The sequence below is a fragment of the Bos indicus x Bos taurus genome, chromosome 18, assembly GCF_003369695.1.
Source record: "Bos indicus x Bos taurus breed Angus x Brahman F1 hybrid chromosome 18, Bos_hybrid_MaternalHap_v2.0, whole genome shotgun sequence".
NCBI lineage: Eukaryota > Metazoa > Chordata > Mammalia > Artiodactyla > Bovidae > Bos > Bos indicus x Bos taurus.
This window is the reverse complement of record NC_040093.1, coordinates 13,477,319-13,503,048: the sequence shown is the minus strand read 5'-3', so window position 1 is coordinate 13,503,048 and position 25,730 is coordinate 13,477,319. Positions and strand designations below refer to the sequence as shown.

Here is a 25,730-nt window from a genome sequence, read left to right as displayed (position 1 = left end):
AGGAATGAAAGAAGAAAGAAAAAACTTGACACAATGGATGAAGTAGAATGGAATGGGATGGAATGCATAGGAATGCACCGAGTGGTGGGAAGCGATGACAAGGGATGGAATGGGAAGTAAGAAGAGGAACAGAAGAAATGGAAAGGAAATAAAAGGAATTTTATGGAAAGAAATGGAGTGAGAGGGAGTGGAATGGAATGAAAAAAAAATGGACTGGAGAGGAAACAGTTGGAATAAAATGAGAATAAATGAAATTAAATGGATAGAAAGTTAAAGGGGTAGAGTGAAAATAAGTGTGATGGGAACATGGGATGGAGTGAAATGGATGGACAGGAAGGGAATGAAATGAACCAGAAAGTGAGAGGATGGAAGTGGGTGCAAAGGGATTGAAAAGATTTTTGAAAGGAAATCTCGTGATAGGTTATCCTACAGACTCTTTAGCAAGGAGGAAAAGGGAGATTGGTGGCAGCTGTCCATCTGTCCAAAGACTCTGTGTGGCATAAAAATACCTCATAGTTTGACTCTGCATTTTCTTTTTGTGGAGTTGGGACCAAGGGATTGGAGGATGGCTTCCTGGGGCCATGAGAGTACCGGCTGTGGCTGGTGGGAGGTGATAACTGCTGCAAGTGAACAGAGAGATCAGTTAGGGCCCACAAGCAGTTTGTCTTAAAACCACAGCGTCTGGAAAGTGCCAACGTGCACTCTTCAGAGATCCAAAGACAAAGAGATTCCCAACCAGGGTCTCTCAAGGGATCAGAAGCAGAAGTAGGTCTAGGACCAGGACTCTTCCTTTTCACCTGGCTACGTCTGCAACTTCTACTCCGAAACTTCCTTTGCATCCCGTCACATGTTAGGCCGGTATTAGCTTATTTGCAACCCCACTGCAAGCACTGGAAGCGGAAGCAGCACAGGGCAGGAGCTAGAATCCTAGACTCTAACCCAGGGACTTCCCTGGTGGTCCAGTGGTTAAGAATCCGCCTTCTAATGCAGGGGATGTGGATTCGATCCCTGGTGGGAAACTAAGATCCCACAGGTCTTGGGGAGACTAAGCCCACACTGCAACCACTGAGCCCACGCATTCTGGAGCCCTCGAGCCACAACTATAGAGAAACCCACCACACTACAACGATCCCACATGCTGCAACAAAAAACCACACTACAACGATCGCACATCCCTGCCGTGCTGCAACTAAGACCTGACACAGCCATAAATAAACAAATAAATATATTTTTTAAAAGAAACCTAGCCCAGCTCCCTGTGAGGCCTAGAGCCACTTGCTTCCCATTCCTGGCCCAGCAATGCTCAATGAAAGATTTAGACAAGATGATTTCTCATACTTGTCAAATATAACATCCTCAGATTGTATTCCTTTGCAACTTCTTTAATAAAATCAAGCAAGGCCAACCTACCTCATATAATTGCTCTGGAGGGTCTACTGGCAGCATCTGGGGGGAAAAGAAAATAGTGAAGAGGTCCTGAGGCCTGGGATAAAAGATCACCCCTGGAAATTCTTGGAAATAGCTCAGGCCTCAGAGGCAGTTACATCTCTTCTGATTCCCAGAGCGGGCTCCAGGTTAGGCATTGTCAAGTGAAAGAGAAAACAAGGAGAAGAGATGAAAAAGCCATGGAAGGTCTTGAGATCCCCAGAGAAAGTAGGGACCCAAGCTACCACTGGGCATCCTTAAGAGAACATGCCTAAACTTCACCCCCACCCCAAGAGGTGAGACAAAACAGCCCTGCTGGGCTGGGAAGTGCCGGACAGTCAGGGGAGTAGAGGGGGTGCCTCTGGAGAATTACCCACCTTTTTGACTGGTATCTGTCCTTCAATGGCGGGTGCATTGGCATACACAGGCATGGGCCAGCCTAGAGAAAGTGAATGCCAGCCCAAGGCTGGAGTTAGGGAGAGATATGAGGGAAGAAGGGGCCTCCCCAGTGTCTCAGCGGTAAAGAATCTACCTGCAATGCAGGAGACACGGGTTTGATCCCTGGATTGGGAAGATCCCCTGGAGGAGGGCATGGCAACCCACTCCAGTATTCTTGCGGGTAAAATCCCATGGACAGAGGAGTCTGGTGGGCTACAGTCCATGGGCTCGCAAAGAGCCGGACATGACTGAAGTGACTGAGCACGCACACATGCATGAGGCTCAAGGGGCGATTTGTCCAGGCAGGGCACTTCTATCCCCAGGAAGGATGTGGTAGAAACCTTCCTTCTTTTATCCCCAGGACTACCCCATCACATCTCCAGTGATCTTGACCTGGGAAGGTCTTGGAAATCAAGTTCTGGGTTAGATAAGGCTGTTTGATGACACAGATGAGGGCAGAAGTCTTAGATCAAGCCCCAGGTGCACCAGGGTCCTCTGTAGCCTGTGCTTATCATATATCCTTCCTGGCCTTGGTTTTCTTTTCTGTAAAACTGAGCTGAATTGGACAGTCCCCAGAGGACTTCTGCTTCATGAGCCCATCTTACCAGAATCTTAGACCAGATATAGCAAAGATGTTTTGTTTTGCCTTTGGTCAGAGAAGGCTGCATGAGGTACTATATTGAGATGGACAATGACACTTGTTTTGAATTTAGCAGGCAGGAGTGTCATGACTGATTCTCTCTGCTTATAGCAATCCATTAACAAAGTTTTCTGAGTGTGAGGAAGACAGAATGGCGGAAATGTTGTTGTATTTGTGTTGTGGCTGTTGGGACAGGCAGAACTCCTCAGAGTTCTCGACGCTGATCTCATCCATTTTCCAGATGGGGACACAGAGGGTCCAAGACTACAGGGCTTGCCCATGATGTCATAGTGACCCAGGGGTGAAGCTGGGAGCAGAAGCCTGGGCTCTCGGCACCAGCCTCTTCTCCAGACCTCACTGCTGCCCTGGGTATCAGCTATGGAGGCACTTACTGCGACCGAGCTCTTCAGGGTGACCCTCTTCAGAAGTGGGTGTCATGTTCTCATAGGCGGTATGCTCTGTTGTTCTCCTTGAGAGCCTGAAACCCCAAGACCCTTGTTCACTATGCCTCTAGTCCTTGCCCATCTCCACAGGCTCCCGTTTTGGGCAACGTCCCAAACCCTCTCAGTGCCCAACAGGCACCACTCAGCACCATGGTCAGCAACCCTCCTACTGGGCAGGTCCCCCATAGGCCACACCCCCACCCCATTCTGAGAGTTACCCTTCGGCATTTCCAGTGTGTATGAAGCAGCCCAGCCCTATGGCCAGGGCAACGATAGCCAGGATCCCGACGGTAATGCCAACGATGGCCCCTACAGAGAGGGATGACCGGTGACCTGGGCAAGGAGAGAGAATCAGGACCTCATCCCTGTCCCCAACCTCATTCCCAATCTTAGGGCTTTATCTCCACTGTCATTTGATGAGTACTTGTTTTCCAGCCATTGGGAGGCAGAAGTTTGTAGTAGTAATAGAATCATTTCTGGAGTCAAATGTCCTAAGTTCACATCTTAGCTGTGTGACCCTGGCCATGCTACTTAACCTCTTTGTGCTTCCTTTGGCTCTTCTGTAAAAACAAAGATAATATGAAGCCTATTCCATATTGTTGCTGAAAAGATTAAACACATATGTATTCATGTTCAGTAAATGTAAGGTTCGGTATGTTCAATGTGGGTGAAGTATTTAGACCCATGGAAAGTGATCAGTCAGTGTTGGTGTGATGATGTTACTGATTAAGAGGAAGAATCAAATATGGTCGTCACAGCAAAGGGCTTTGGCAACTGGAAACTTGAGTCACCTTTGATTCTCTGGGGTTCTGTGGACACAGACAAAAGTAACTACTCTTTCTGAGTCTCATTTCCTCATTTGCAAAGTCGGGGAAATGGTACCTACTGTATAGGGATGTTTTGAAGATGAAATGAGATCATGAATTTTTTTTTCTATTTTTTGACCACTTTGCAGCATGCAGCATCTTAGTTCCCTGACCAGGGATTGAACCCTTGCCCCCTGCAATGGAAGCACACAGCTTCTTAACCACTGGATCTCCAGGGAAGTCCTGAGTCTGAGTGTTAGTGGCTGGAATTCAACAGCTCTGGACTAGGAACCTGCCCACGCAGGACAGTCAGTGCCACACTCCAGTCCTTAGTAAGGGAAGATCAGAGTGCTAAGGCCAGCATCAGAGAAAGTCACCTGGACCCAAGGGGAAGGCGTACCTGAAAGACTCACCTATGACGCTGACCATGACCGAGGCAGAGCAGGTCAGCATTGTGACAGAGTTAGAAGCTGTGCAGCTGTAATTCCCTTGGTGTTTCCAAGTCAGGGCCTCGATAACCAGCTGCTGCCCCTTGTACACACTGGTGTTGTCATGGGTCCAGTTAAACTCAGCATCCGGCTGGGATTCAGCCCAACACCGCAGGGTTAGGCGGGAGTTGAGCTCCACACTGACCGTGGTGTCCGCCAGGGTCTCCGACCCGCTGGTGAAATACATTCGATCGGGGCCGTCTGCGTGCAGAGCCGAATATTATGCTCCCATCCTCCACTGGTGAGATAATCTATTTTATCCCATTCAATTCCACATATGAAGTTCTGCTTTCTTTTTTCCCCCCTTCTCAATTCTAACTGAGGGAATTCCTGGGAGTCAAAGGCTCTTCCAACTGCTGCTGAAAGGAATCTCGGCAAGAGAAGGAAGATACAAAGGTCCCTTTTCCTCCCTTAGGTGCGGAGCAAGCAGAATGTAATCCACAACACAGAGGGGGAAAGTCCAAAACAAAACAAAATTAAAATCAAAAACAAAAACCCCTGCCCTTGAAAAAGTGAATTCTAACAAGGGAGCCTCATAAGACATCCAGGCTTCAGAAATTGTTGCTGTGTCCTGTGACATGTAGCCCCTAACTTCCAACATGTTTATAGTTCTTATAGTTCTGATGGTAGCTTAGGCCAAAAAAAAAAAGAATCTTAGAGTCATTCTTGACTCCTCCCTTTCTCTCTTGCTTCTTGTCAACTAGCAGTAAACCCTGTGACTTTGATATTTAAAATATATTCATGGCCTGATCGCTACAGCTGTCGCTGGCTCAGCCTCGTCATTTCTTGATGGATGACTGTGGCTACCACGAGAGGATGCCTCACAGACCTCCATGGGTAAGAGTGGAATTGACCAAGGGCCCAGCTGCGGTACCCCGCAATCCACTCCCAGACCTCTCCTGGGCTGCACCCTGCCAGGACCTGAGAGTGTTGGAGAAAGTAAGGCAGACCCCTTCCTAGGAGACCTGGGCTCCCCGAGAGTCCTGACAACGTTCCTTAGACTCCACGGTGGTCTACATGCTCCCACCAACTCTGTACTCTGTCTTCCTCCCTCGCTCCAAGTACCTCGGTCTGAGGGCAATCACATTCTTTTGAGGCTCCCTCCCTACTTTTTCTGCACAAGAGCATTCCCTTAAGAAAATCTTTGCATGTATAATTCCATTGAATCCTTGGGATCTGCCTCTCCATGGAATCAGACAAAAACAACTGCATCACCTCCTCCCTCTCCCCTGTTCCCACCCTTTAGACAAGAGCCAGAGAGACTGTGCAAACCCCAGTCTAATCCTCTCTCTCCTCTGCTCAGAGCCTTTTGTAGCTCAAGTGTCACACGACGGCCCCCCACCCTCCCAGCTTCTTCTGTTCCATTCTCGCTATAATTTATCTCTCCAGTCATCTTGGCCTCTGGGCATTCCTCTGACAGGCCAAGCAAGTCCCACCTCCCCAGCCTTGGAACTCACTTCCCTTGGTCACCTGCACAGCTCTCTCCCTACCTCCTGCTGCACACATACCGCCTACTCCAGGAAGCCTCTCCTGACCACCCCAGCCAGGACTGCAACACCTCTCCGGCTTCCCAGCCTTGCCTGTCTTTCTCACTGCCTCTAGTCCCATCTGACACAGCATGGATTTCCCCTTGTTCAGCTGTGTATAGTCTGTCTCCCCCGACTAGAACATAAAGCTCCGTGAGGGTGGCCTTGTCCCCTGCTCAGACATGCCTGTCACAGAGCAGGTGTTTGATAATTATGGGATGAGTGGCTGGAAGCAAGAACTTCAGCAAGGGAGAGAGGAGGAAGGAGGAGAAGATCCAAGCTAGGGACGACTCACAGCTGATGTTCAACTTCAGGGGTTCACTCCGTGCCTGGCTGCCCCAGTTCCAGACCTCGCACGCATAGGGCCCTGTGTCATTCCGCCGAAGGCCGTGGATGATCAGGTCCCTGTTGTTGGGTGCCAGGTGCTCGCTGGACTGGAGGAGCTGGTCCCCCAGGAACCACCGGACTCCAACTCCCTCATGGGTGGTCTGGCAGGTCAGGACCACAGAGCTGGTGTCCTCCACGAGAGTCCGGTTTGGGGCCATGACGTAAGGCTTGGTCACTCTTTCTGGAAACACAGAGAGAGATGGGACAGGGTCCAGGGACACCCTATGCCAGTCTCCTGCCCATATGGGGCCCACAGGATTTCCCAGGGATGTGTGTTTATGTGGTGTGTGGTGTGTGTGTGTGTGCTTTGCATATGACTGTGCTGTGTGGGTGGTCTTTTGTGTATGAGCGTGTGTTGTGTGACAATTATGTTACAGGTTTTGTGTGCATGGAGGGTGTGGTATACGGATGAGTTTTGTGTGTGAGTGTGTGCTTGGTGTGTATTTTTGCCTGTGCTGGGTTTTTGTTGCTGCATGAGGGCTTTCTTTAGTTGTGCTGTGTGGGGCCTGTTCTGTAGTTGCGGTGCATGGGCTTCTCACTGTGGTGGCTTCTCTCGTTGTGGAGCACGGGCTCTAGGGCGTGCGGGCTCAGTAGCTGTGGTACACAGACTTAGGAGCTCCCTGGCATGAGGGATCTTCCCAGACCAAGGACTGAACCCTTGTCTCCTGCATTGGCCACTGGACTTAACCACTGGACCACCAGAGAAGTCCCTTTTGTGTCCATCTACATGTGTGTGTTGTGTATACACATATTGTGAGTGTGAGGTATGGCAGTGTGTATATCATACATACACACATATACACACACACACACGTACTTTGTGTGCAAGTGGGTATATGTTGTGTGTATGTATCTCTGTACATGAGTATATGCTATGTGTCTGTGGGAATGTATGCGTTCTGTGTATATGCTCTACTGTGTATTCACAAGCACCACACATGGACCACATACCTACATGCTTGGTATATCACTACCATGTGTGAAGTGCAGTTACATACTGTGTGTGTTCTGCATGTGTGGAGGGTGTTAAATGTGTGGTGTGGGGGGTGTTTTCTGTGTTGGACATGAGGATGTGGAGTGTCTGTGATATGTGTTGTGGGTGTCTGTTGTGTGCATATTATGTTTCGTGTGTATACGTGTTTTATGAGAGAATATGTTGTGTGTCTGTGGTATCGTTTGCCGCATATTTGAGATGTGTGTCTGTGTTTTGTAAGTATTGTGTATGTGCTCTGCCTGTGTGTGAGTACGTTTCTGTACATGCCGTGGGCTTTATGTGTGCATGTGGTGTGTATGATGCGTTACGCCCCGTGTGTTTCATGTATTGTGTGTCTGTTGGGTACATGTTATATGTCTTGTGTGTGTGTGTATTATGTGCTTTTGTATGCTGTGTCTATGTGTTGTGTGTGAGTTGTGTGTGTTGTATGTGAGTTGTATGTGTCTGTGGTGCACATGTGTGTATCTGCGATGCATGCATGACTGTTTCTTTTTTTTTGGCCATGTCATGCGGCATGAGGAATCTTAGTTCCCCAACCGGGAATCAAACCCAGGCCCCTGCACTGGGAGCACAGTCTTAACCACCAGAACACCAGAATCCCCTGCATGTGTGATTGTTATGTGTGTGTGTCCACGTGTGTATGGGGATGTATGAGTGCTGTGTTAGTGTTTGTATGTTTAGAGAATCGCCTCCCACACTTCATGAGAATTAAGTGACAGACATCCCACAGAGAGCCTCCAAAGCCTTGTGGAGGATGTGCCAACAAGGACCCAGGTCCTCCCTGTGCCCAGAGCCACAATCTGCCACGAGCCACAAGGGCAAGCCCCGCTCCACTACGTCCTCCTCAAGCTCCAGGACGTCAGTGCAGCCCTGATTCTCAGAGACACAAAGGAGAGGAATGGGGGAAAGAGACTCACCAAGGACGCGGACTTTGACAGCATCCCTGAGGGACTTCTGGGCGGCAGCATTGGACACCAAGCACGCGTAGGTGCCCTCGTGTTCCTTGGACACGGCAGGGATGGTAACATTGCTCATGTTGAAGAACAAGCTCCAAGTGATGGGCTTGGAGTCATTGGAGAAAAACCATGAATATGAAGCTTGTGGGTAAGACTCAGTTTCTGCTGAGAAGGTCACACTGGAGCCCTCCATCACCTCAACTGTGTCCCCGTTGGGTACACCAGGCTCCACCTTGATCGTGACTGAGTCAGGGCCATCTGGAAGGACAAGAACAATTGTAGCAGCAACAACAGCATCAGTGAGAGAGCTCTCTTGGGGGACCCAGCCATTCAATAAGCAGGAACTTTTCTCTTCTCTCCCCTCAAACTCTGGAACCATTACAAAGGAGATGTTAGAGTCTGACAGTGAGGGTATGTCACATGCATCCCTGGGTAAGCCAGGATTGAAAGACACACCTAAAGCTTGCCAGCAAGGGACTTCCCTGGCAGTCCACTGGTCATGAATTTGCCTTCCAATGCAGGGATGCAGGTTTGATCCCTGGTCGGGGAACTAAGATCCCACATGCCGTGGGGCCACTATGCCTGTGTTGCAATTACTGAGCCCAAGTGCTCTAGAGCCTGTGCCCCACAACAAGAGAAGCCCGCCTGTCACCCAGAGCAGTAAAAAGAAAAACAATACATAAAAAAATAAAGCATGCTGACAATTGCTCTTTCCTCACGACTACCTAGGCAATATTTTGGATCAAACATTCGAAAGTTAAGGAGCTCGATTTTAGGCACGTCACGTTGGACGTTCCCAGGAGAATCCAACTAGAGATGTCAAACAGCTATGTGTCTGGAGTTCAAGGATGGACAAGTCTGCATTTGGATGGTATGTGAAGCTGTGAGACTAGATGAAATCACCGAGGAAGTGGGTGTTGCTGAGGGGCTGGGGAGAATGGAAAGGCACTCACAGTACACAATCAGGTAGGTAGGGTCACTGCTCTTCATCTGGAGGTCACCCCAAGCTTCACATTGGTACGTCCCAGCATCCTTCCGCTGGACACTGAGGATGGTGAGGGTCTTGCCATCTGTGGACAGCTGTATGCGCTCATGGAATAACAGGGGCTGGTGGTTGAAGACCCAGTGGATGGTGATGTTGACGTCTGGGGTGTCACAGTAGAAGGTCACATTTTCCCTGTGCTCTATGACTGTGCCCTGGCTGACTGAAATGGTGGGCTTGGCCAGAGATTCTACAGAGGGAGAAACAGAGTAGGGGGAGACAGAAGCAGAGACACAGGTGAAGGACAGACCAAGCAAAATACAGTCACAGAGGGACCCCGAGAAACAGGGAGGGGTTGGGGTTGCAGGCAGACACCCCTCAGCTCCATGACTGGCCGCCAATGCTGGACCTAGTTCTCATTCTAGGTGAGGTCTTGGGACCCTCGAGTCTCCTCTCCCCCAGTAAATGAGATGTTGCAAATAAAACAGACGGTCAGGGACATGACGGTGGGTCAATTATTGGCTGCAAAGAAGTCAAGCTTGTACTGGGGACAACAACCAGGTCCCTCTACCACTTCTTAGCCAATTTTCCCTAGCCCCAGCCAGGACAGCCACCCCTTCACACCCCCCGCCCCCTCTCCAACACAACTGACTGGACCAGTTGTTGCCTGACTGGGCCAATCAGGTTTGTCCTGTTGGGACTTTGGGCACGGAACCCTGATGAGCAGTTGAGGGTGGAGATAGAGACCAGAATGAGAGCTTTGTTTTCTGTGCTCCTAATCTACCATGAGTCTGGGGTAACCAAGGGGCCCCAAATGTAGACGGAACAATATCCTCCTCACTTTGGATGACAGCATCACGGGAGATCTGGGCTGCAGCTGTCAAGCTCCACACGGTCAAAAGTGAGGCTGGAGGGAGAAAGAGGAGGCGTTCAGGGAGGAAGCTGCGTTGGGGGGGTCCAGTTGTGGTCTTCCTAAGTGGAGGGAGGTCTGAGGTCATATATGGGGCCCTCTACCCCTAGAGGCTTGACTTTTACTCACCACTTCCTGGCTATGTGACTTGAGGCATGTTTTGTTGCTGCTGAGCCTCAGTTCCCCCAGCTATAAAATGGGAGTAATATCGTCTGCCTCCTAGGATTGGAGGGGGTGGTAATGAACACTGACCAGTTTTGACTGGGTCCCCTGAGGGTCACTGCGCTCTCTCCAGTGATGCTCATTCCATGGAAGATGCCTCTCCCTTCCATTGCTGCTGCTGCTAAGTCGCTTCAGTTGTGTCCGACTCTGTGCGACCCCAGAGATGGCAGCCCACCAGGCTCCCCTGTCCCTGGCATTCTCCAGGCAAGAACACTGGAGTGGGTTGCCATTTCCTTCTCCAATGCATGAAAGTGAAAAGTGAAAGTGAAGTTGCTCAGTCATGTCCAACTCCTAGCGACCCCATGGACTGCAGCCTACCAGGCTCCTCTGTCCATGGGATTTGCCAAGCAAGAGTACTGGAGTGGGTTGCGCTCAGATCAGTGAAGTCACTTTCCAAAACCAGATAGTAAGCGTCAGAAGCTAGACTTGAACCTGGCTTGCCAGTTCCTAAAGACTTTGCTCTCAACACTGTGCAGTTCCTCTGGTCCAGGGATGGGCACAGAGCCAGCCCCCAATAAAGGAGAACTTCTTCTGTTATCTTTGATGGGAGAAATTAACCGCTTGCTCTCAGGCAAGATTTCCTCTGCACAGAGGGGAGAAAAGGGAAAAAGATAGCATGAGCTTTCGGTTTTCTATTTGGTTATTCTGCACACAGTTTTATGGAAGCTCAGAGACTGTGGGCATAGGTGGGGATGCCCAACCCCAGCAGCTATGGCCATGAGCCGCTGACCTTGAAACTCCTGTCCTTGCCCTAACCATCAGCCCAATTAACAAAGGCAGGCAGTCATGACTTTCTCCAGCCCTCTGCTGCTGCTGGTGCTAAGTCGCTTCAGTCGTGTCCAACTCTGTGCAGCCCCATAGATGGCAGCCATCAGGCTCCCCCATCCCTGGGATTTTCCAGGCAAGAGTACTGGAGTGGGGTACCATTGCCTTCTCTGTCTCCAGCCCTCAGATGACCCCAATTTAGATCAAGCATTGCCCCATCCCCTGCTCATTTGGGTTAAAGACAAGGGCTCTTAGGAGCAAATATGGACTCTGATAATGATAATGGACTTTGTCTGTTATCATGGGCAAGGGGCTTTCTCTTTGTGAGCCTCAGTTTCTTCAACTGCAAAACAGGGAGAACGGTAGAACTTAGTTCACCAGGTTATTGTGAGGTCTGATATCAGACGTGACAGTTCGCAGTGTTAGTCACTATTATTAGCACTTAGTTATTATTACTATTATTGTCTTTGTTATTTGCTGTGCTTGTAATAACTGACGGTGGAAAACCATCTGAAATTCTCTATCCTCAGTGCTATTGGAGGTGAAGTCCATAGGCTCATTCACTGGAAGGACTGATGCTGAAGCTGAAGTTCCAATACTCTGGCCACCTGATGGGAAGAGCCAGCTCATTGGAAAAGACCCTGATGCTGGGAAAGATTGAAGGCAAAACGAGAAGGGGTGGCAGAGGATGAGATGGTTAGATAGCATCACCAACTCAATGGACATGAATGTGAGCAGACTCCAGGTGACAGGGAAGAACAGAGCAGCCTGGCGTGCCTCTCAGGGCTGGCATAACCTCTCGTCGCCAGTCTCACTCCTGTCTGTTATACTCCAGCTCTGGTTCTCTGCCTCTCCCTGCCCCGACTCCCCTGAATCTGTTTATCTGTATGTATCTTGAAAAGCTTTCTTTTTAAAAACAATTAATTTTGAGTATGTATGTATTTATGGCTGTGCTGCGTCTTTGTTGCTGCCTGGGCTTCTGTCTGGTTTCGGTGCTCAGGCTTCTCACTATGGTGGGCTCTCTTGTTATGGAGCACGGGCTCTAGGGCATGCGGGCTCCAGTAGTTGCCGCACACCGGATTAGTTATTCCGCAGCGTGTGGGATCTTCCAGGTCAGGGATCAAACCTGCATCTCCGGCATTGGCAGGCGGATTCTTGACCCCTGAGCCACCAGAGAAGCCCTGAAGAGTTTTTTTGCTCTTTGTCCTCAGTCTCCCTCTCTCCTCTTTGCTCTGTTTTCCCCTCTGGTACAGTTTCTATTGTAATTTTCACTCTCTCTTGCCTCTCTCTGGTTCTATGGCTCTGATTCCATCTCTCTCTCCTCCTCTGTGTATATGTCTTTGTCTCTTTCTCTGTCCCCCTTTGTCAATCTCTCTCTTATTTTATTTGGCTGCACCGGGTTTTAGTTGAGGCATGTGGGATCTAGTTTTCTGACCAAGGATTGAACCTGGGCCCCGTGCATTGGGAGTTGGGAGCATGGACTAGACTGCTGGGGAAGTCTCTGCCAATCTCTTGTATTTGTGTTTATTCCTGTCTCTGTTTCTCTCTTGTCTCTATTTGGGTCTCTTTCGTGCACATGTACACACCCACCCTCCCCTACCCCACCTAAAGGGAGCTGGACACTCACCTGAGAGCAGGATTCCTGCCCAGCGGTGGCCCCGTAGATCAGGGGACTCCATGGGTCCTGACACCTGACTTCAGAGCACCAAGCTATCTTCCCGGCTTCCGCACGATGACCCGGTCCTCACTCCGTCTGCAGCCTCTCCAGCTCTCTTCTTTTCCTCTCTGCCCAGCTGCCCACTCACAGGCACTTCGGTGACAGTGGCTCCCAGGACAGACAGCGAGGGTGGCAGGGGAGGAACTTTGGCTGCACCCTCCTCAGTCCTCTACCCCAGGCTTTACTTTCCTCCTCCTCCCAGCACGGAGAGAACCAAAGTCCCGACGTCCCCAGAACCCTGGGGTTTCCCCCAAGGCTCGAAAGGAGGAAGAAGCCCCACCTTCTGGCCACGGATCCCCTTGAAAATTACACCGCTTCCCATTCAAAGGCCCACTTGGGATGGGGGTGAGGGAGCTGCCAGGGAGAAGCAGTGCCAGGGAGGGGTAATTTAAGCATATCAGCGTTAAAGGGACCGGGAACTGAGATTATAATGGTCAACAGCTACAACAATAAAGTCAATAATGATGGTTCCTGGTTATCCAGAGCTTAATAAAACAGCGCCAGGTTCACCATAAGCTCAGTCGCATCCGACTCTTTGTGACCCCCTGAACTGTACCTCAGTCCATAGGATTTTCCAGACAAGAATACTGGAGTGGGTTGCCATTTTTTTCTCTAGTAGTTCACCATGAGCTGCCTGGAAATACAAAATGAACTGAAGTGACACATGATATGAAGTCCTGGTCACAAACACGCTGGAGTCCGAAGGGCGGGATGCCTAGAGTTGGGTGGGGATAGCCCCAAGGGGTACCTGACTCAGCCTTCCGGGAGGAGGCAGGGAAGACTTGTTGGAGGTGGGGACATCTGAGCTGAGACCTGGAAGATTAAAAAAAAAAAAAAAAAAAAAAGCCCTGTATCTGAGTGTTAATTCTTCTTTTTAAAAAAATTCCATTTGGGCAAGACATGCTGTTGGGAGCCTCAAAAACCAAGACTGAATGTAATCGACCCCGTCAGAGAACTACCTTCAACCTATATCTTTTACTTCAGTTCATTCATTCCTTCATAATAACAGCTGTTTCCCAAACTCTTCCTCTGGGCTGATTCCTGGACCAAATAGTATATAATAATACAGCAGAAATCTCCAGGTCTACCTTCACAAGCTCAAGGTCCAGCAGAGCAGACAGACCTGTCCCCAGTCAGTGATGACCCAGAGTGAGTGGGGCTGGGGTGGGGGAGCACAGAGTGGGTGCCTGACCCAGCCTGAGGATCAGAGATGGCTTCCTGGAGGAGAGGGCATCAGAGACGAAGATGAAGGGATGAGCCGGGGGTGAGTCTGGTAGGCAGAGGGAGCGGGATGTGAGAAGGTGCTGAGTTGGAGGCACAAAGAAAATTCAAGTGGCTCCAGAAGAGAGGAAGTGAGAGGGTGGGTGGTTCAAGATAAGGTTGAGAACACGTCATCGTGATTACTTAGGCCAGGAGGGGCAGTTTGGCATCAGGGGAAAGCGATCTCAGCTCACCTCCAACAGCTGCTCCTGTTTGGGTCCCATTCACGCCACAGCATTCACCAAGGATCTGCTCCAGTGAAGCCTGAGGCTGAGCAAACCAGCTCTGGAGCCATACTGCAGGGGTTGGAATCCTGGCTCCCCTACCTGCGAGCTGTGAGGCCTTGGGCGTGTAAGTCCATCCCCCTCTCTGGTCATCACTTTCCTCAGCTTTAAGATGGTAATGGTTTGCCTCTTCAGGGGCTGTGGTCCAAGCTCTCCATGCCCCAGAAGTGGTTTCTTGAGAAGGTTATATCATCCTGTGGGTGTCAGTGTTCTCGTCTGCAGACTGGACATAAATAACAGTCTCCCCTCACACAGTCCTGTGAAGATCAAGCAAGTGAATGCTGGGAAAGTACTGGGAACAGCGCCTGGGTACTGGCACAGAGTGAGCGCTCAGAACACGCGAAACCCCGCTAGGCGTTGTGACTGGGGGGTGTTGTAAAACTCACAGGAAGTGAGGAATACACTTACTCAGTCATTCAACACACTCCCTGAGCCCCTACTGCTCCTGCTCTAGGTGCTGAGAGAATGCAGGGGACAGAAAAGAGAAAACCCAGCTCTAGTGGGGAAGAGACAATAAAGAAATGTAACAAATAGGCACATTATATGGGATCTTAGACGATGACACATGGTATGGAAAAATGAAAAGTAGAGTAGGCTAAGTGATATTATTCCATTTCATAGTTAAGAACACTGATGCTTACAGAGGTGCAATGACTTGTCCAATTGAGGCCAGGGATTCTGGTCTACCTGGCTTTTAACCTTCTCGTGTGCCACCTTCCAAGGTCCTAAGGTGGCTTCTGGCGATCTCCAGCCCCATCTCTGTACACCCCAATCAGTCAGTGCCTGTGACCCCATCACTCCAGTACATTCTTAAACTCTATGGTTCCCTGGGCAGAGGGCACCTGCGGTAGACAAGTCAGCCTTTAAGGTCTTTACCATCTACCCTGTTCTTCCTGGAATATCTGAGTCTTCTGACCACCCACCCACTCCTCTCCTGACATTCTCTGATCTGTGCCACCTACTTGGGGCCCCCTTCCTTCCTCTCCTCCACCCCACCCAAGAGGACACAGCTGCCACTGGAGTAGGCTTCCCAAATTTGCCTCTTTATAAGGAATAAGGTTTTCTCTCCCTGAATCCGACCTACCCAGCTTCCCCTCAACCCCCATGAAGGTTCTGTCTTTCCCTGTCCCACAAGAAAGAGGGACTTTCTGGGTCCTTCTCATAGCATACCTTCCACTTTCTTTCCAACAGGTGAAAATAAAGCCAGGTCCTTCCCGCCTCCACACCCTTTCCTAGTGGTCTCAGCTGGCTGGGCTGACTCACGGTTGTCTTTCCATGAGCGACCTCAGCTCACCTTCCAACCTGTATTGCTGCCCCAGGGCTGCCCCCCACCATTCACTCAGCAAAGACTTTTTGACTCCACTACATGCCAAGCACTATGTTAGGTGCTTTTTAAAAGCTACAAATAGCAGGTTCAGTGGTTAAGACTCCAAACTTCCACTGCAGGGGTCACAGGTTTGCTCCCTGATCAGGGAACTAAGATCCTGCATGCCATATGGCCAAAAAATAAAGAAAATCAATTAATTTTTAAAAATTGTAAGGATACAAATACTGTATCGAGTTCTCTGTATTGGTATCACAAAACCGATCCTTCACTGCGTGTGCTGTGCTTAGTTGCTCAGTCACGTCCAACTCCTTGTGACCCCATGGACTGTAGCCCACCAGGCTCCTCTGTCCATGGAATTCTCCAGGCAAGAATACTGGGGTGGGTTGCCATGGCCTCCTCTAGGGTATCTTCCCAACCCAGGGATTGAACCCAGGTCTCCTGCATTGTAGGCAGATTCTTTACCAGCTGAGCTACCAGGGAAGCCCACTAGAAAAAAAAAAAAAAAGCCTGTATTGATTGAATTGAACAGAATGTGGGGACCTGCCAGTTCTGACTAGCTAGTCCATGAAAACAAGTTCATATATGATTTTAAAAAGAGGAGGGATATTGGCTGGTACAGTGCTCTGCAATCTCTCAGTTTTGATTACAAAAGCAGGCCTTACAATATTGATCTCATACAATATGCATCATTCGCCCAGTTTTGTTTGTCCTAATTAGATAAGATGCACACTGTTAGCAATGAAATATAGGTCTCAGCCCTTAAAGAAATTACATTTTATACAAGGATGGGGGAAGGGTGGAGGGAGACAAATAATAAGCAAGCTACATAATATATAACTGAATTATCTATGATGTTAGAAAGTAATGGAGTCACAGGGGATCAGGGCAAGGGAGTTAGAGTGCTGTGGTGGACATGCAGAATGTAGGACTGAAGCCGGTGATCTGGGTCGGCCTCACAGTTTTGAGAATGACTTGAAGGAGGTCAAGCAAACCTCCAGAGGTTCCTGGGAATTAATTCACTTCTGGAAAAAAAAATGGAGGCAAGGTCCCAAAGAGCCATCCCCTGCTTCCTGCGGTTCAATAACTGTATGAGAGATTTCCCTGGTGGTCCAGTGGCTAAGACTCCATGTTCCCAATGCAGGGGGCCTGGGCTCAATTCCTGGTGAGGGAACTAAATCCCACATGCCTCAGCTAAAGATCTTGAATGCTGAAGAGCAACTGAGCCCGTGCAGAACTATTGAGCCCTCACTCTAGAGCTCAGGAGCTGCAACCAGAAGCCTGAACACCTGTGTGACCAGGCGCCTGTGTGACCCCCAGAAGCCTGTGTGACCTCTACAGCTCAGGAGCTGCAACTCAGAAGCCTGAACGCCCTAGGGCCTGTGTTCCACAGTGAGAGAGGCCACCGCAAAGAGAAACCTGCACGCTGCAACGAGACAGTGCCCCCCCGCTCGCCGCAACTAGAGAAAAGCCCATGCAGCGATGAAGTCCCAGCACAGCCAAGAACAAATAAATAAATAAAATTTTTAAAAAACACAGAGAGATTCCAAGATCCCCAGCAAACCCTACAAGAAGTCTGAGATACTCCCATCTCTCCCCCGACAAATCCAGGGTGAACGTGAAACTCCTAATTCTAGCATCTGAAGCTTCATTGCCTGGGGGCTTCCCTCTCTTGCTTCTGTCCTCAGCAGCTCCTGCACACACACAGTGCAGGGCTCTTGGGCTCATTTTACCCAGAGGGATTTTATTTTTTTTCTTTCTTTTTAAAAAAGATTTATTTTAATTGGAGGCTAATTACTTTACAATATTGTGGTGGTTTTTGCCATACATTCACATGAATTAGCCATGGGTGTACCTGTGTTCCCCATCCTGACCCTCCCTCCCACCTCCCTCCTCATCCCATCCCTCAGGGTCATCCCAGTGCACCAGCCCTGAGCACTCTGTCTCATGCATTACCTAGATGCATTTTAGAGAGTATTTTTCCTCTGAAAGAATATTTCAAAGGTGAACTCCACAGGATTCTTGGGCTGCAGAGAAAGAGACGACGTCTCAAAAGGAAGAAGAAGTTGCAAAAGAAAGGTAGGGAAAGTACCTGCCTCTATGGCTGAGCCGGAACAAGGCCATCTTCCCTCTCCCACTTTCAAAAGAGGGGAAAGAGGGCAAAAAGATGAGATTGCTGCTTTAAGGATGAGCCTGAGGTCCCCAAGAACCTTGGAGGCAGAGCAAACCTGTCATCTTGATGTGGTGACTCTGGGGTCCATTCCAGCAGGTGTGCTTGTTTGGGGTCCACTCACTTGTTCAGCCACTCAGATGTGGTGTGCTGACATGGCATCTTAGTCCCGACCCTCCACAACCCTCTGCTCTAGTCTTCACGTGTTTGAGGGAGCCTTACAGTGGAGTGGTTAAGGAGCCAGGCTCTGGGCCAGACAGAAATGGGTTCAAAGCCCAGCTACTCCCGCCAGCTAGCTGTGTGACCTTAAGCAAAAGGCTGAACCTCTTTAAGCTTCAGTTTATTCTTCTACAAAATGGGTGTAACCAAAGCACCTCCCTCTCAATGAGATGCTGAACCTAACAGCTCAGCAAGGAGTGAAGTAAACTTTTTAAATTAATTCTTTAATTATTTCCCATTTGTATTTACCCTTACACAGGCATAAGTATCAACTCTTTAACTCTTCCTAATAATCCACTGGAGAAGGAAATGGCAACCCACTCCCATATTCTTGCCTGGAAAATCCCATGGACAGAGGAGCCTGGCCGGCTAGAGTCCATGGGGTCACAAGAGTCGGACACGACTTGGCAACTAAAACAAACAATAATCCACTATTACCAGCCTCAAATTTATAGGTCAAGAAACCAAGACTGGAAAGTTCAAGAATTCATCCAAGGTAACAAAAGCCCGGAAGTGGTGGAGCAGGGACTTGAACGCAGGCCTTTCTGCGTGGGAAGCAGCTTGGCATATGAGATCAAGTGCAGATCCTGTGTGACCCTGGCTCTGATTCTTTGAGCCTCCATTTCTCTTCCTCTCAACTGGAAAAAATAATATGCATGGCTTCTTCTTAAATTTGTTGGGAGGATTTCAGAGTAAACCCAGAACCATGATTGGTGCAGTTAGCTCTTTGTAATTTAGCAGTATCTATGATGAATGATGATGTAATTATAATATTGGGCTTCCCAGATGGCTCAGTGGTAAAGAATCTACCTGAAATGCAGGAGACGCAGGAGATGTAGGTTCAATCTCTGGGTCATGAAGATCCCCTGGAGAAGGAAATGGCAACCCATGCAGTGTTCTTGCCTGAAAAATCCCAGGGACAGAGGAGCCTGGTGGGCTATACAGTCCGAAGTGTTGCAAAGAGTCAGACGTGACTGAGCAACTGAGCACACTGAGCAATTATAATACCATAATAGCTAGAAGTTATCGGGCACTACACGAGCTATAATTTGTCATTTACTTTAACAATATTATTAATAGTAATAGGCTTAGTGACCATTTACATGAGCAGACACTGGCTAAGCCCCAGTGCTGCCAGTGAACTGTCATGGCAATTCTATGGCTATATGCTGTGTGCTCAGTAGCTTCAGTTGTGCTGACTCTTTGCGACCCCATAGACTGTAGCCCACCAGGCTCCTCTATCCATGGGATTTCCCAGGTGAGAATACTGGAGTGGGTTGCCATGCCCTCCTCCAGGGGACCTTCCTGACCCAGGGATTGAACCTTCATCTCCTGCATTGCAGGTGGATTCCTTACCACTGAGCCACTAGCAGAGTCTGCTATGGCTACATTTATCCCCATTTCACAGATGAGGAAACTGAGGCAGGAAGGGGTGGGTCACTTTTCCAAAAGTACCACTGCTAGAAAATGGTGACCGGGTATTTAAGCTCACTTCTGCTAACTGGGGAGCCTAGGATCTAATCACTACACTAAACTGGGAACAAGTGAGAAGTGCCCACCTCCAGCCCCAGTCCTGGTCCCCAGGTCCTCAGGCACATTCCTTCCCCGAAGACCTGCCCTAGGCGATCCCCCAGCTCCCAGCCCACATGGCTTCCAGCAGTGCAGCCCTCTGAACTCCCCAGATGCTCGGTCTCAGCTCTGTGACCTCTGAAGAGCCCAGAGCTGATACCTGGGACCTCATGACCCTGACAAAGGAGCCAGCCACCCCTGTGAGTGCCACATCGATGAGGACACCGAGAGTGATCCCCGCGATGCCCCCCGCAGGAATGGTGGTCCTGAGGAAGACGGGCTGCAGGATGCTCTCTGGAGCCTCTACAGGAGAGAAGGGAAGAGAAAGAGAGAAAGAGAGAGACTGGGAGAGAGAGCAAGGTAGAAGGGCTCTGAGTTTCAGGTCCTCTGGACTTGGCATACCTTTTGTATGCCCTTTTCTCCCTCCATTTTACAGATTTGAAAACTGAGGCCCAGAGAAGGAATAGATAATGATTATTATCTATATAATAGATAATAATAATATAATAATAATTATCTATATAATAGATAATCACTGTTAGTCATGGCTAACAGTGATTAAGACTAGTAAAGTATATGATCTCATTTATTGCTTAACATAACTATGAGATAGGTTTTATTAATATCCCCATTTTTCAGAGGGAGAAACTGAGGCACAGAGAGGTCAAACTACTGAGCCAATATCACCCACATGGTAGAGTTATAATTTGAAACATACTGATGCCAGAGCCCACAGTCTGAATCCCTCCATCATTTAGCCTCTGGGGATCATATTTATCTATTCCCCCATTCAGTAGACATTTATTTAGTACCTACTGTGTGCCAGGTACTTTTTTTAGGTACTGGAGATACAGCTGGAACAGAGCAGGTAGAAATCCCCTGCCGTCCTGGAGTTACACTTCAGGAGAGATATGAGACCCCAAACACACAGTGGGGCAAATAAGTATTATTAAAGTTTTACCAGTGAGTGTGATAAAGGAGCAGAATGGGATGTTCTGTGAGGTCCTTCCAGGAAGATCAGATCTAACCAGGGGTAATCAGGGAAGCCAAGCTGGACGTAATGACATTTAAACTGAGATCCAAAGGTTGAATCCAAGGTCAGTAGGTCTAAGGGTGAGTCTCCTGGGCAGAGTGACTAGAGTTTCATTCATTCATTCAGCAAACTGTTCTAGTCACCAAGGGCACAGCAGGCAACAAGGTAAACAAGGTCTTTGCCCTCATAGATCTGAACATCTAATGGGGAGACTGACTAATGATTAAAAAAATCAATATGACTCAGTGAAGTCAAAGAAGGCAAAGTATCACATGATGTGGCTTATACGTGGGATCTTAAAACAGTAGTACAAATGAACTTATTTGTTGTTGTTTAGCCACTCGGTCATGAACGACTCTTTTGTGACCCCCATGGACTGTAGCCCACCAGGCTCCTCTATCCATGCAATTTCCCAGGTAAGAACACTGGAGTGGGTTGCCATTTCCTCCTCCAGGGGATCTTCCTGACCCAGGGATCGAACCTGCGTCTCCTGCAAGTTTCCTGCATTGGCAGGCAGATTCTTGACCACTGAGCTACCAGGAAGCCATGAACTTATTTACAAAAGAAAAATAGAGTTAATGATGTAGAAAACAATCTTAGGGTTACAAGAGGTTTAGAGGGGAAGGGATAAAATGGGAGAAATTGGGATCAACACGTACACATTACTATATATAAAATAGATAGCAAGTAGAGGGATTGGGGGCAGGAGGAGAAGGGGACGACAGAGGATGAGATGGCTGGATGGCATCACCGACTCAATGGATGTGAGTCTGAGTGAACTCCAGGAGTCGGTGGTGGACAGGGAGGCCTGGCGTGCTGCGATTCATGGGGTCGCAAAGAGTCAGACACGACTGAGCGATTGAACTGAACTGAACCTACTGTATAGCACAGGGAACTCAGCACTCTGTAATGACCTATATGGAAAAGAATCTAACAAAGTGGATACATGTATATATATAACTGATTCACTTTGTTACACAGCAGAAGGTAACGATACTCAATTTTTTTTTAATAAAAAAATACTGAGAAAAAAATCACCATGATAACTAAGTAAATTATCTACTGTGTTAGGAGATAAGGGCAGGGGTCAGAGAAAGGAACCACAGAGAAGAGACCAGGAGGAGAAGGAGAGTGGGCTAGTTTAGAATCTAAAATAGTGCAGTGAAGGTAGACATCACAAAATAGGAACATCTGAGCAAAGACCTGAACACAGGGAGGGAGCCAAGGACATCATCGAGGGGAAGAGAAATCCTGAGCAAGAGTATGTCAGGCTTGTCTGAGGAACCACAAAGTGGCTGGTGTGGCTGAAAGCGAGAGGAGAGTCATGAGAGCTGAGTTTGGAAGTGTGGGGAACATACCACAAGAGGTGAGTGTGGAAACTGTAAGACTGCCACGGGTCAAGCAACAGACGGTGGCAGCCAGACCAAGGTGGAGGCAAGGGAGGAGGTGAGAAACGGTTCTGGATATATTTTTGTAAATATTTATTTATCTGGGGCATCCCTGGTGGCTCAGATGGTAATGAATCTGCCTGTAATGCAGGAGACCCAGGTTCAATCCCTGGGTCAGGAAGATCCCCTGGAGAAGGGAATGGCAACTCACTCTACTAGCCTGGAGAATTCCATGGATGGAGGAGTCTGGCGGGATATATTTTTAAAATATTTATTTATTAATTTGGCTGTACCAGGTCTTAGTTGCAGCATGTGGGATCTAGTTCCATGACCAGGGATTGAACCCAAGCCTCCCTGTATTGGGAGCACAGAGTTTTAACCACTGGACCATCAGAGAAGTCCCTGGATATATCTTCAAGGTAGAGCCCATGGGATCGGATATGGGGAGAGAGGGAAGTCGGAGTCCAAATATGACCTGAGCATCTGCATGGATGGAGTTTCCACAAAATGAGATGGAAAAGAAATCGGTAGAGTGGGTTTTGAGGAGAGTGAAGGGTGCAGTATGGGCTGCATTGAGCTGGAGATTCCCATCAGAACTCTAAGTGGAGGTGGAGGTGTCAAGCGAATACGTATCAATTGAATACACGAGTGGGAGCTCAGCGAGAAACCAGGCTAGGTATACAAAGAAGATTCATGGGCATAGGGCTGGTGTGAATGGGCCATGAGCCTGGACAGGATCTATTTGGAGGGGAGTGACAGAGATGAGAAATGACAAGATGGGGCAAGAAGAGGGCTCCAGTCAGAGGAGTTTGGGAGCAGAAGCCAGAGTGGAGTCACAGGCTGCCAAGGCTTGCAGAATCAGATCATATCAGGTTCTGGAAGTCACCCGAGCGTTCTGAATATGTTCTAAGAGCAACGGGAGGACAAGGCCACTGACTTGACTTTTCTTTTTTGGCTGCACCAAGTATCAAGTAGGATCTTTAGTTCCCAAACCAGGGATTGACCCTGAGCCCCTTGCAGTAGCAATGCACAGTCTTAACCACTGCACCGTCAGAAAAGTCCCCCAACTTGCACTTTTAAAAGCTCACTCTGGCGGCAGAGTTGATGTAGGTAGGGTGGAAGGATGGCACCACAGAAAAGGAATACCAGTAAAGAAGAGGCTATTGTAGGTGTCCGGACGAGGCATGCCACCTGTACAGTTTGGGCTAAGGTGGCTGCTGTGGGAAGGAGTGATGAGCATGGCTTCCCAAGAGCATGCAAGACAGACTCTCGAGCCAGGGTTCCCAGTTCCAATCCCAGCCTCACCATTCACTAGCTGGGTGGCCTTGGCAGGTCACTTCACCTCTGTGAAGTCCACTCTCTCCATCTGTAAAGTGGAGGTACCAGAGGAGGCAGCTCCCAATGAAGTGGGAGGAGTAAATGAGCTCATACATACAAGGCGCTGGGAGGAAGCCTGACACCTTTGTGCTTTTCTGGTTTTTGTGTGGAAGACCAGGGCCAGGATGAATCTCAGGGCCAGTAGAGCAGCAGATACACCCAGAATAGAGAAGAAGTAGGTTGGGGGAGATGACTGGTTTGGACCACATTGGTCTCATGAGGCTTGTGATATGTCTTAGCTAGCTAGTGTTATTCAGTCATGTCCAACTCTGTGACTCCACGGATTGTAGCCCACCAGATTCCTCTCTCTGTCCATGGAATTCTCCAGGCAAGAACACTGGAGTGGATAGCCATTCCTTTCTGCAGGGGAACTTCCCAATCCAGGATTGAACCTGCATCTCCTACACTGCAGGTGGATTTTTTTTTTTACCACTGAGCCACCAGGGAAGCCTGTTGCATAAATTCAGTTCAGTTCAATTGCTCAGTCATGTCCAACTCTTTGTGATCCAATGGATTGCAGCATGCCAGGCTTTCATAAATTACCATTCATTTAATTCTCACAAGGTCCCTGAGAAAATACTATTAGTAGCACCATTTTTCAGATGAAGAGCTAGAAGTTTAGAGAAATTAACACATATGCCCAAGGTTAGTGACTGGGATGCAACTTCAAGTTTCCCTAACGTCGCAGACTGTGTTCTCAGTCATCAACTTATACAGCCAGCCCAATTTCCAGCTCCTCACTCATAGCATGAGACCTCAGATCTTGAAATCACCATAAAGTACTCCACCTCTCAAGTCACACACAGAGATCTTCCTTGATCTTAGAATAAATAAGCCATTAAAAAAAATTCATCTGAGATTTCCCTGGTGGCGCAGCAGATAAGTGTCTGCCTGGCAATGCAGGGAACATGGATTAATGCCTGGTCTGGGAAGATTCCACATGCTCTGAGGCAACTAAATCCATGACTACTGAGCTCATGCTCTGGAACCTGCGAGCTGCAACTACAGAGTCTGTGTACTACAGCTAATGAGGCCCATGTGCCTAGAGCCTGCGCTCTGCTCTCCACCACAGTGAGAAGCCCACATACCGCAATATACCCCCGCTCACTGAAACTAGAGAAAGCCAGTGCATGGCAGTGAAGACCCAGCACAGCCAAAAATAAACAAACTAATTAAAAATGTAAAATTTCATCCATTTAACACATATTTACTGAGAACCCACTTGGGTGCCGAAAAGAGATCCGTGACCTAGTCTCCCACCCAGTGGAGGCGTACATTGCTGCCAGAGCTAGGGTTTCATGTCCTGCACATAGGGTTTGCAGGCCTTTCCCAAGTGCTCAGATGGATCATCTGCTCCCGAGAAGTCGGTAACATGTCTCACAGTGGGATGGAGCATCTCTGGCCTGGAGAAACTTAAAACAGGACCCTCAACTATCATGAGGCCTTTATGCAAATAATACAAGCCCCCTGCCTTAGGGCAGACACCACCAGCTTGGCCAACAGAACCAGCTGGATTTCAACCCCTGCTTCACCCCTCAGACACACTCTTGTGGTGTCCCCACCCACCTTTTAGCAAGGCCCTCAACTCACAAATGACTTTGATGAGAATAGGGTTGCTGATGCTGCTGGTAGCTGAGTTGCAGCTCTCACACTGGTAGAAGCCCGAGTCATTCCTGGTGATGTTCCATACAGTATCCTGTGGTCAGAGGACAGCTCCCTGTGGCCCCCAGTGAAGAGCTTCTGGCCCCGGATGTACCACTGGATGGCCACAGAGCTCTTTGGGTTCAAGCTGTGCAGGCTGATGGATTCCACATGCTCCTGGGGCTGAGTTGTTGACTGTGACATTGGGCTGGGGAAGTGTCTCTGCAGGGAAATTAGGAAGAGGTAGAAATGTTGAGTCCTGACAGGTAATAGGCTTAGGGACAGAATGCCTGGGTAGAATTCAGTACCCTTATCAATCATTCTTCTAATAATCTGTCCACCCAATCACCTGTCCATACACCTGTCCCTAAGTTCATCTGTTTACCCACCAACTCAGCTGTTCATACATCTATCCAGTCAATGATGAACACTTCCTTCCTTCCATCCTACCCATAAATCCACCATCCCATTGAGGAAGCGGAAATAGGACTTGAAACCGTATACAAGCCTCTGTGTCCGTATCTTTTGAACTAAAAGGCTGACTCAAGAGTTAATGATTAGGGGACTTCCCTTGTGGTCCAGTGGTTAACAATCTGCCTTCCAATGCAGGGCACACAGTTTCAATCCCTGGTCAGGGAACTAAGATCCCACATGCCTCGGGGCAGCTAAGTCCTTGCACCACAATCAGAGAGGACCATGCACTGCAACTAATACCTAAAGCAGCCAAATAAATAAATATTTTTTAAAACTTTTTTTAAAAGAGTTA

The 25,730-nt window shown here is 48.7% G+C and overlaps 1 protein-coding gene across 4 annotated transcripts in view; it reads right to left on the bottom strand.

Moving 5' to 3' along the window:
* The window catches only part of CEACAM20 (carcinoembryonic antigen related cell adhesion molecule 20), a 73,108-nt gene that overhangs the window by 3,907 nt on the left and 43,471 nt on the right, over positions 1 to 25,730 (bottom strand). Inside the window, exons 2-15 of one of the 4 annotated variants that reach the window (XM_027515531.1) lie at positions 24,914 to 25,186; positions 14,154 to 14,500; positions 13,448 to 13,512; positions 12,610 to 13,333; positions 9,927 to 9,992; positions 9,057 to 9,335; positions 8,065 to 8,361; positions 6,062 to 6,334; positions 4,166 to 4,441; positions 3,165 to 3,279; positions 2,896 to 2,981; positions 1,803 to 1,864; positions 1,411 to 1,446; positions 510 to 620 (exon numbers count right to left, since the gene is read on the bottom strand). In XM_027515531.1, coding sequence (XP_027371332.1) covers positions 510 to 620; positions 1,411 to 1,446; positions 1,803 to 1,864; positions 2,896 to 2,981; positions 3,165 to 3,279; positions 4,166 to 4,441; positions 6,062 to 6,334; positions 8,065 to 8,361; positions 9,057 to 9,335; positions 9,927 to 9,992; positions 12,610 to 12,661 — 1,653 coding nt within the window. In that variant the 5' untranslated portion in view covers positions 12,662 to 13,333; positions 13,448 to 13,512; positions 14,154 to 14,500; positions 24,914 to 25,186. The remainder of the gene's footprint in view (positions 1 to 509; positions 621 to 1,410; positions 1,447 to 1,802; positions 1,865 to 2,895; positions 2,982 to 3,164; positions 3,280 to 4,165; positions 4,442 to 6,061; positions 6,335 to 8,064; positions 8,362 to 9,056; positions 9,336 to 9,926; positions 9,993 to 12,609; positions 13,334 to 13,447; positions 13,513 to 14,153; positions 14,501 to 24,913; positions 25,187 to 25,730) is intronic. The other 3 variants (XM_027515533.1, XM_027515534.1, XM_027515532.1) reach the window with 3 other exon arrangements.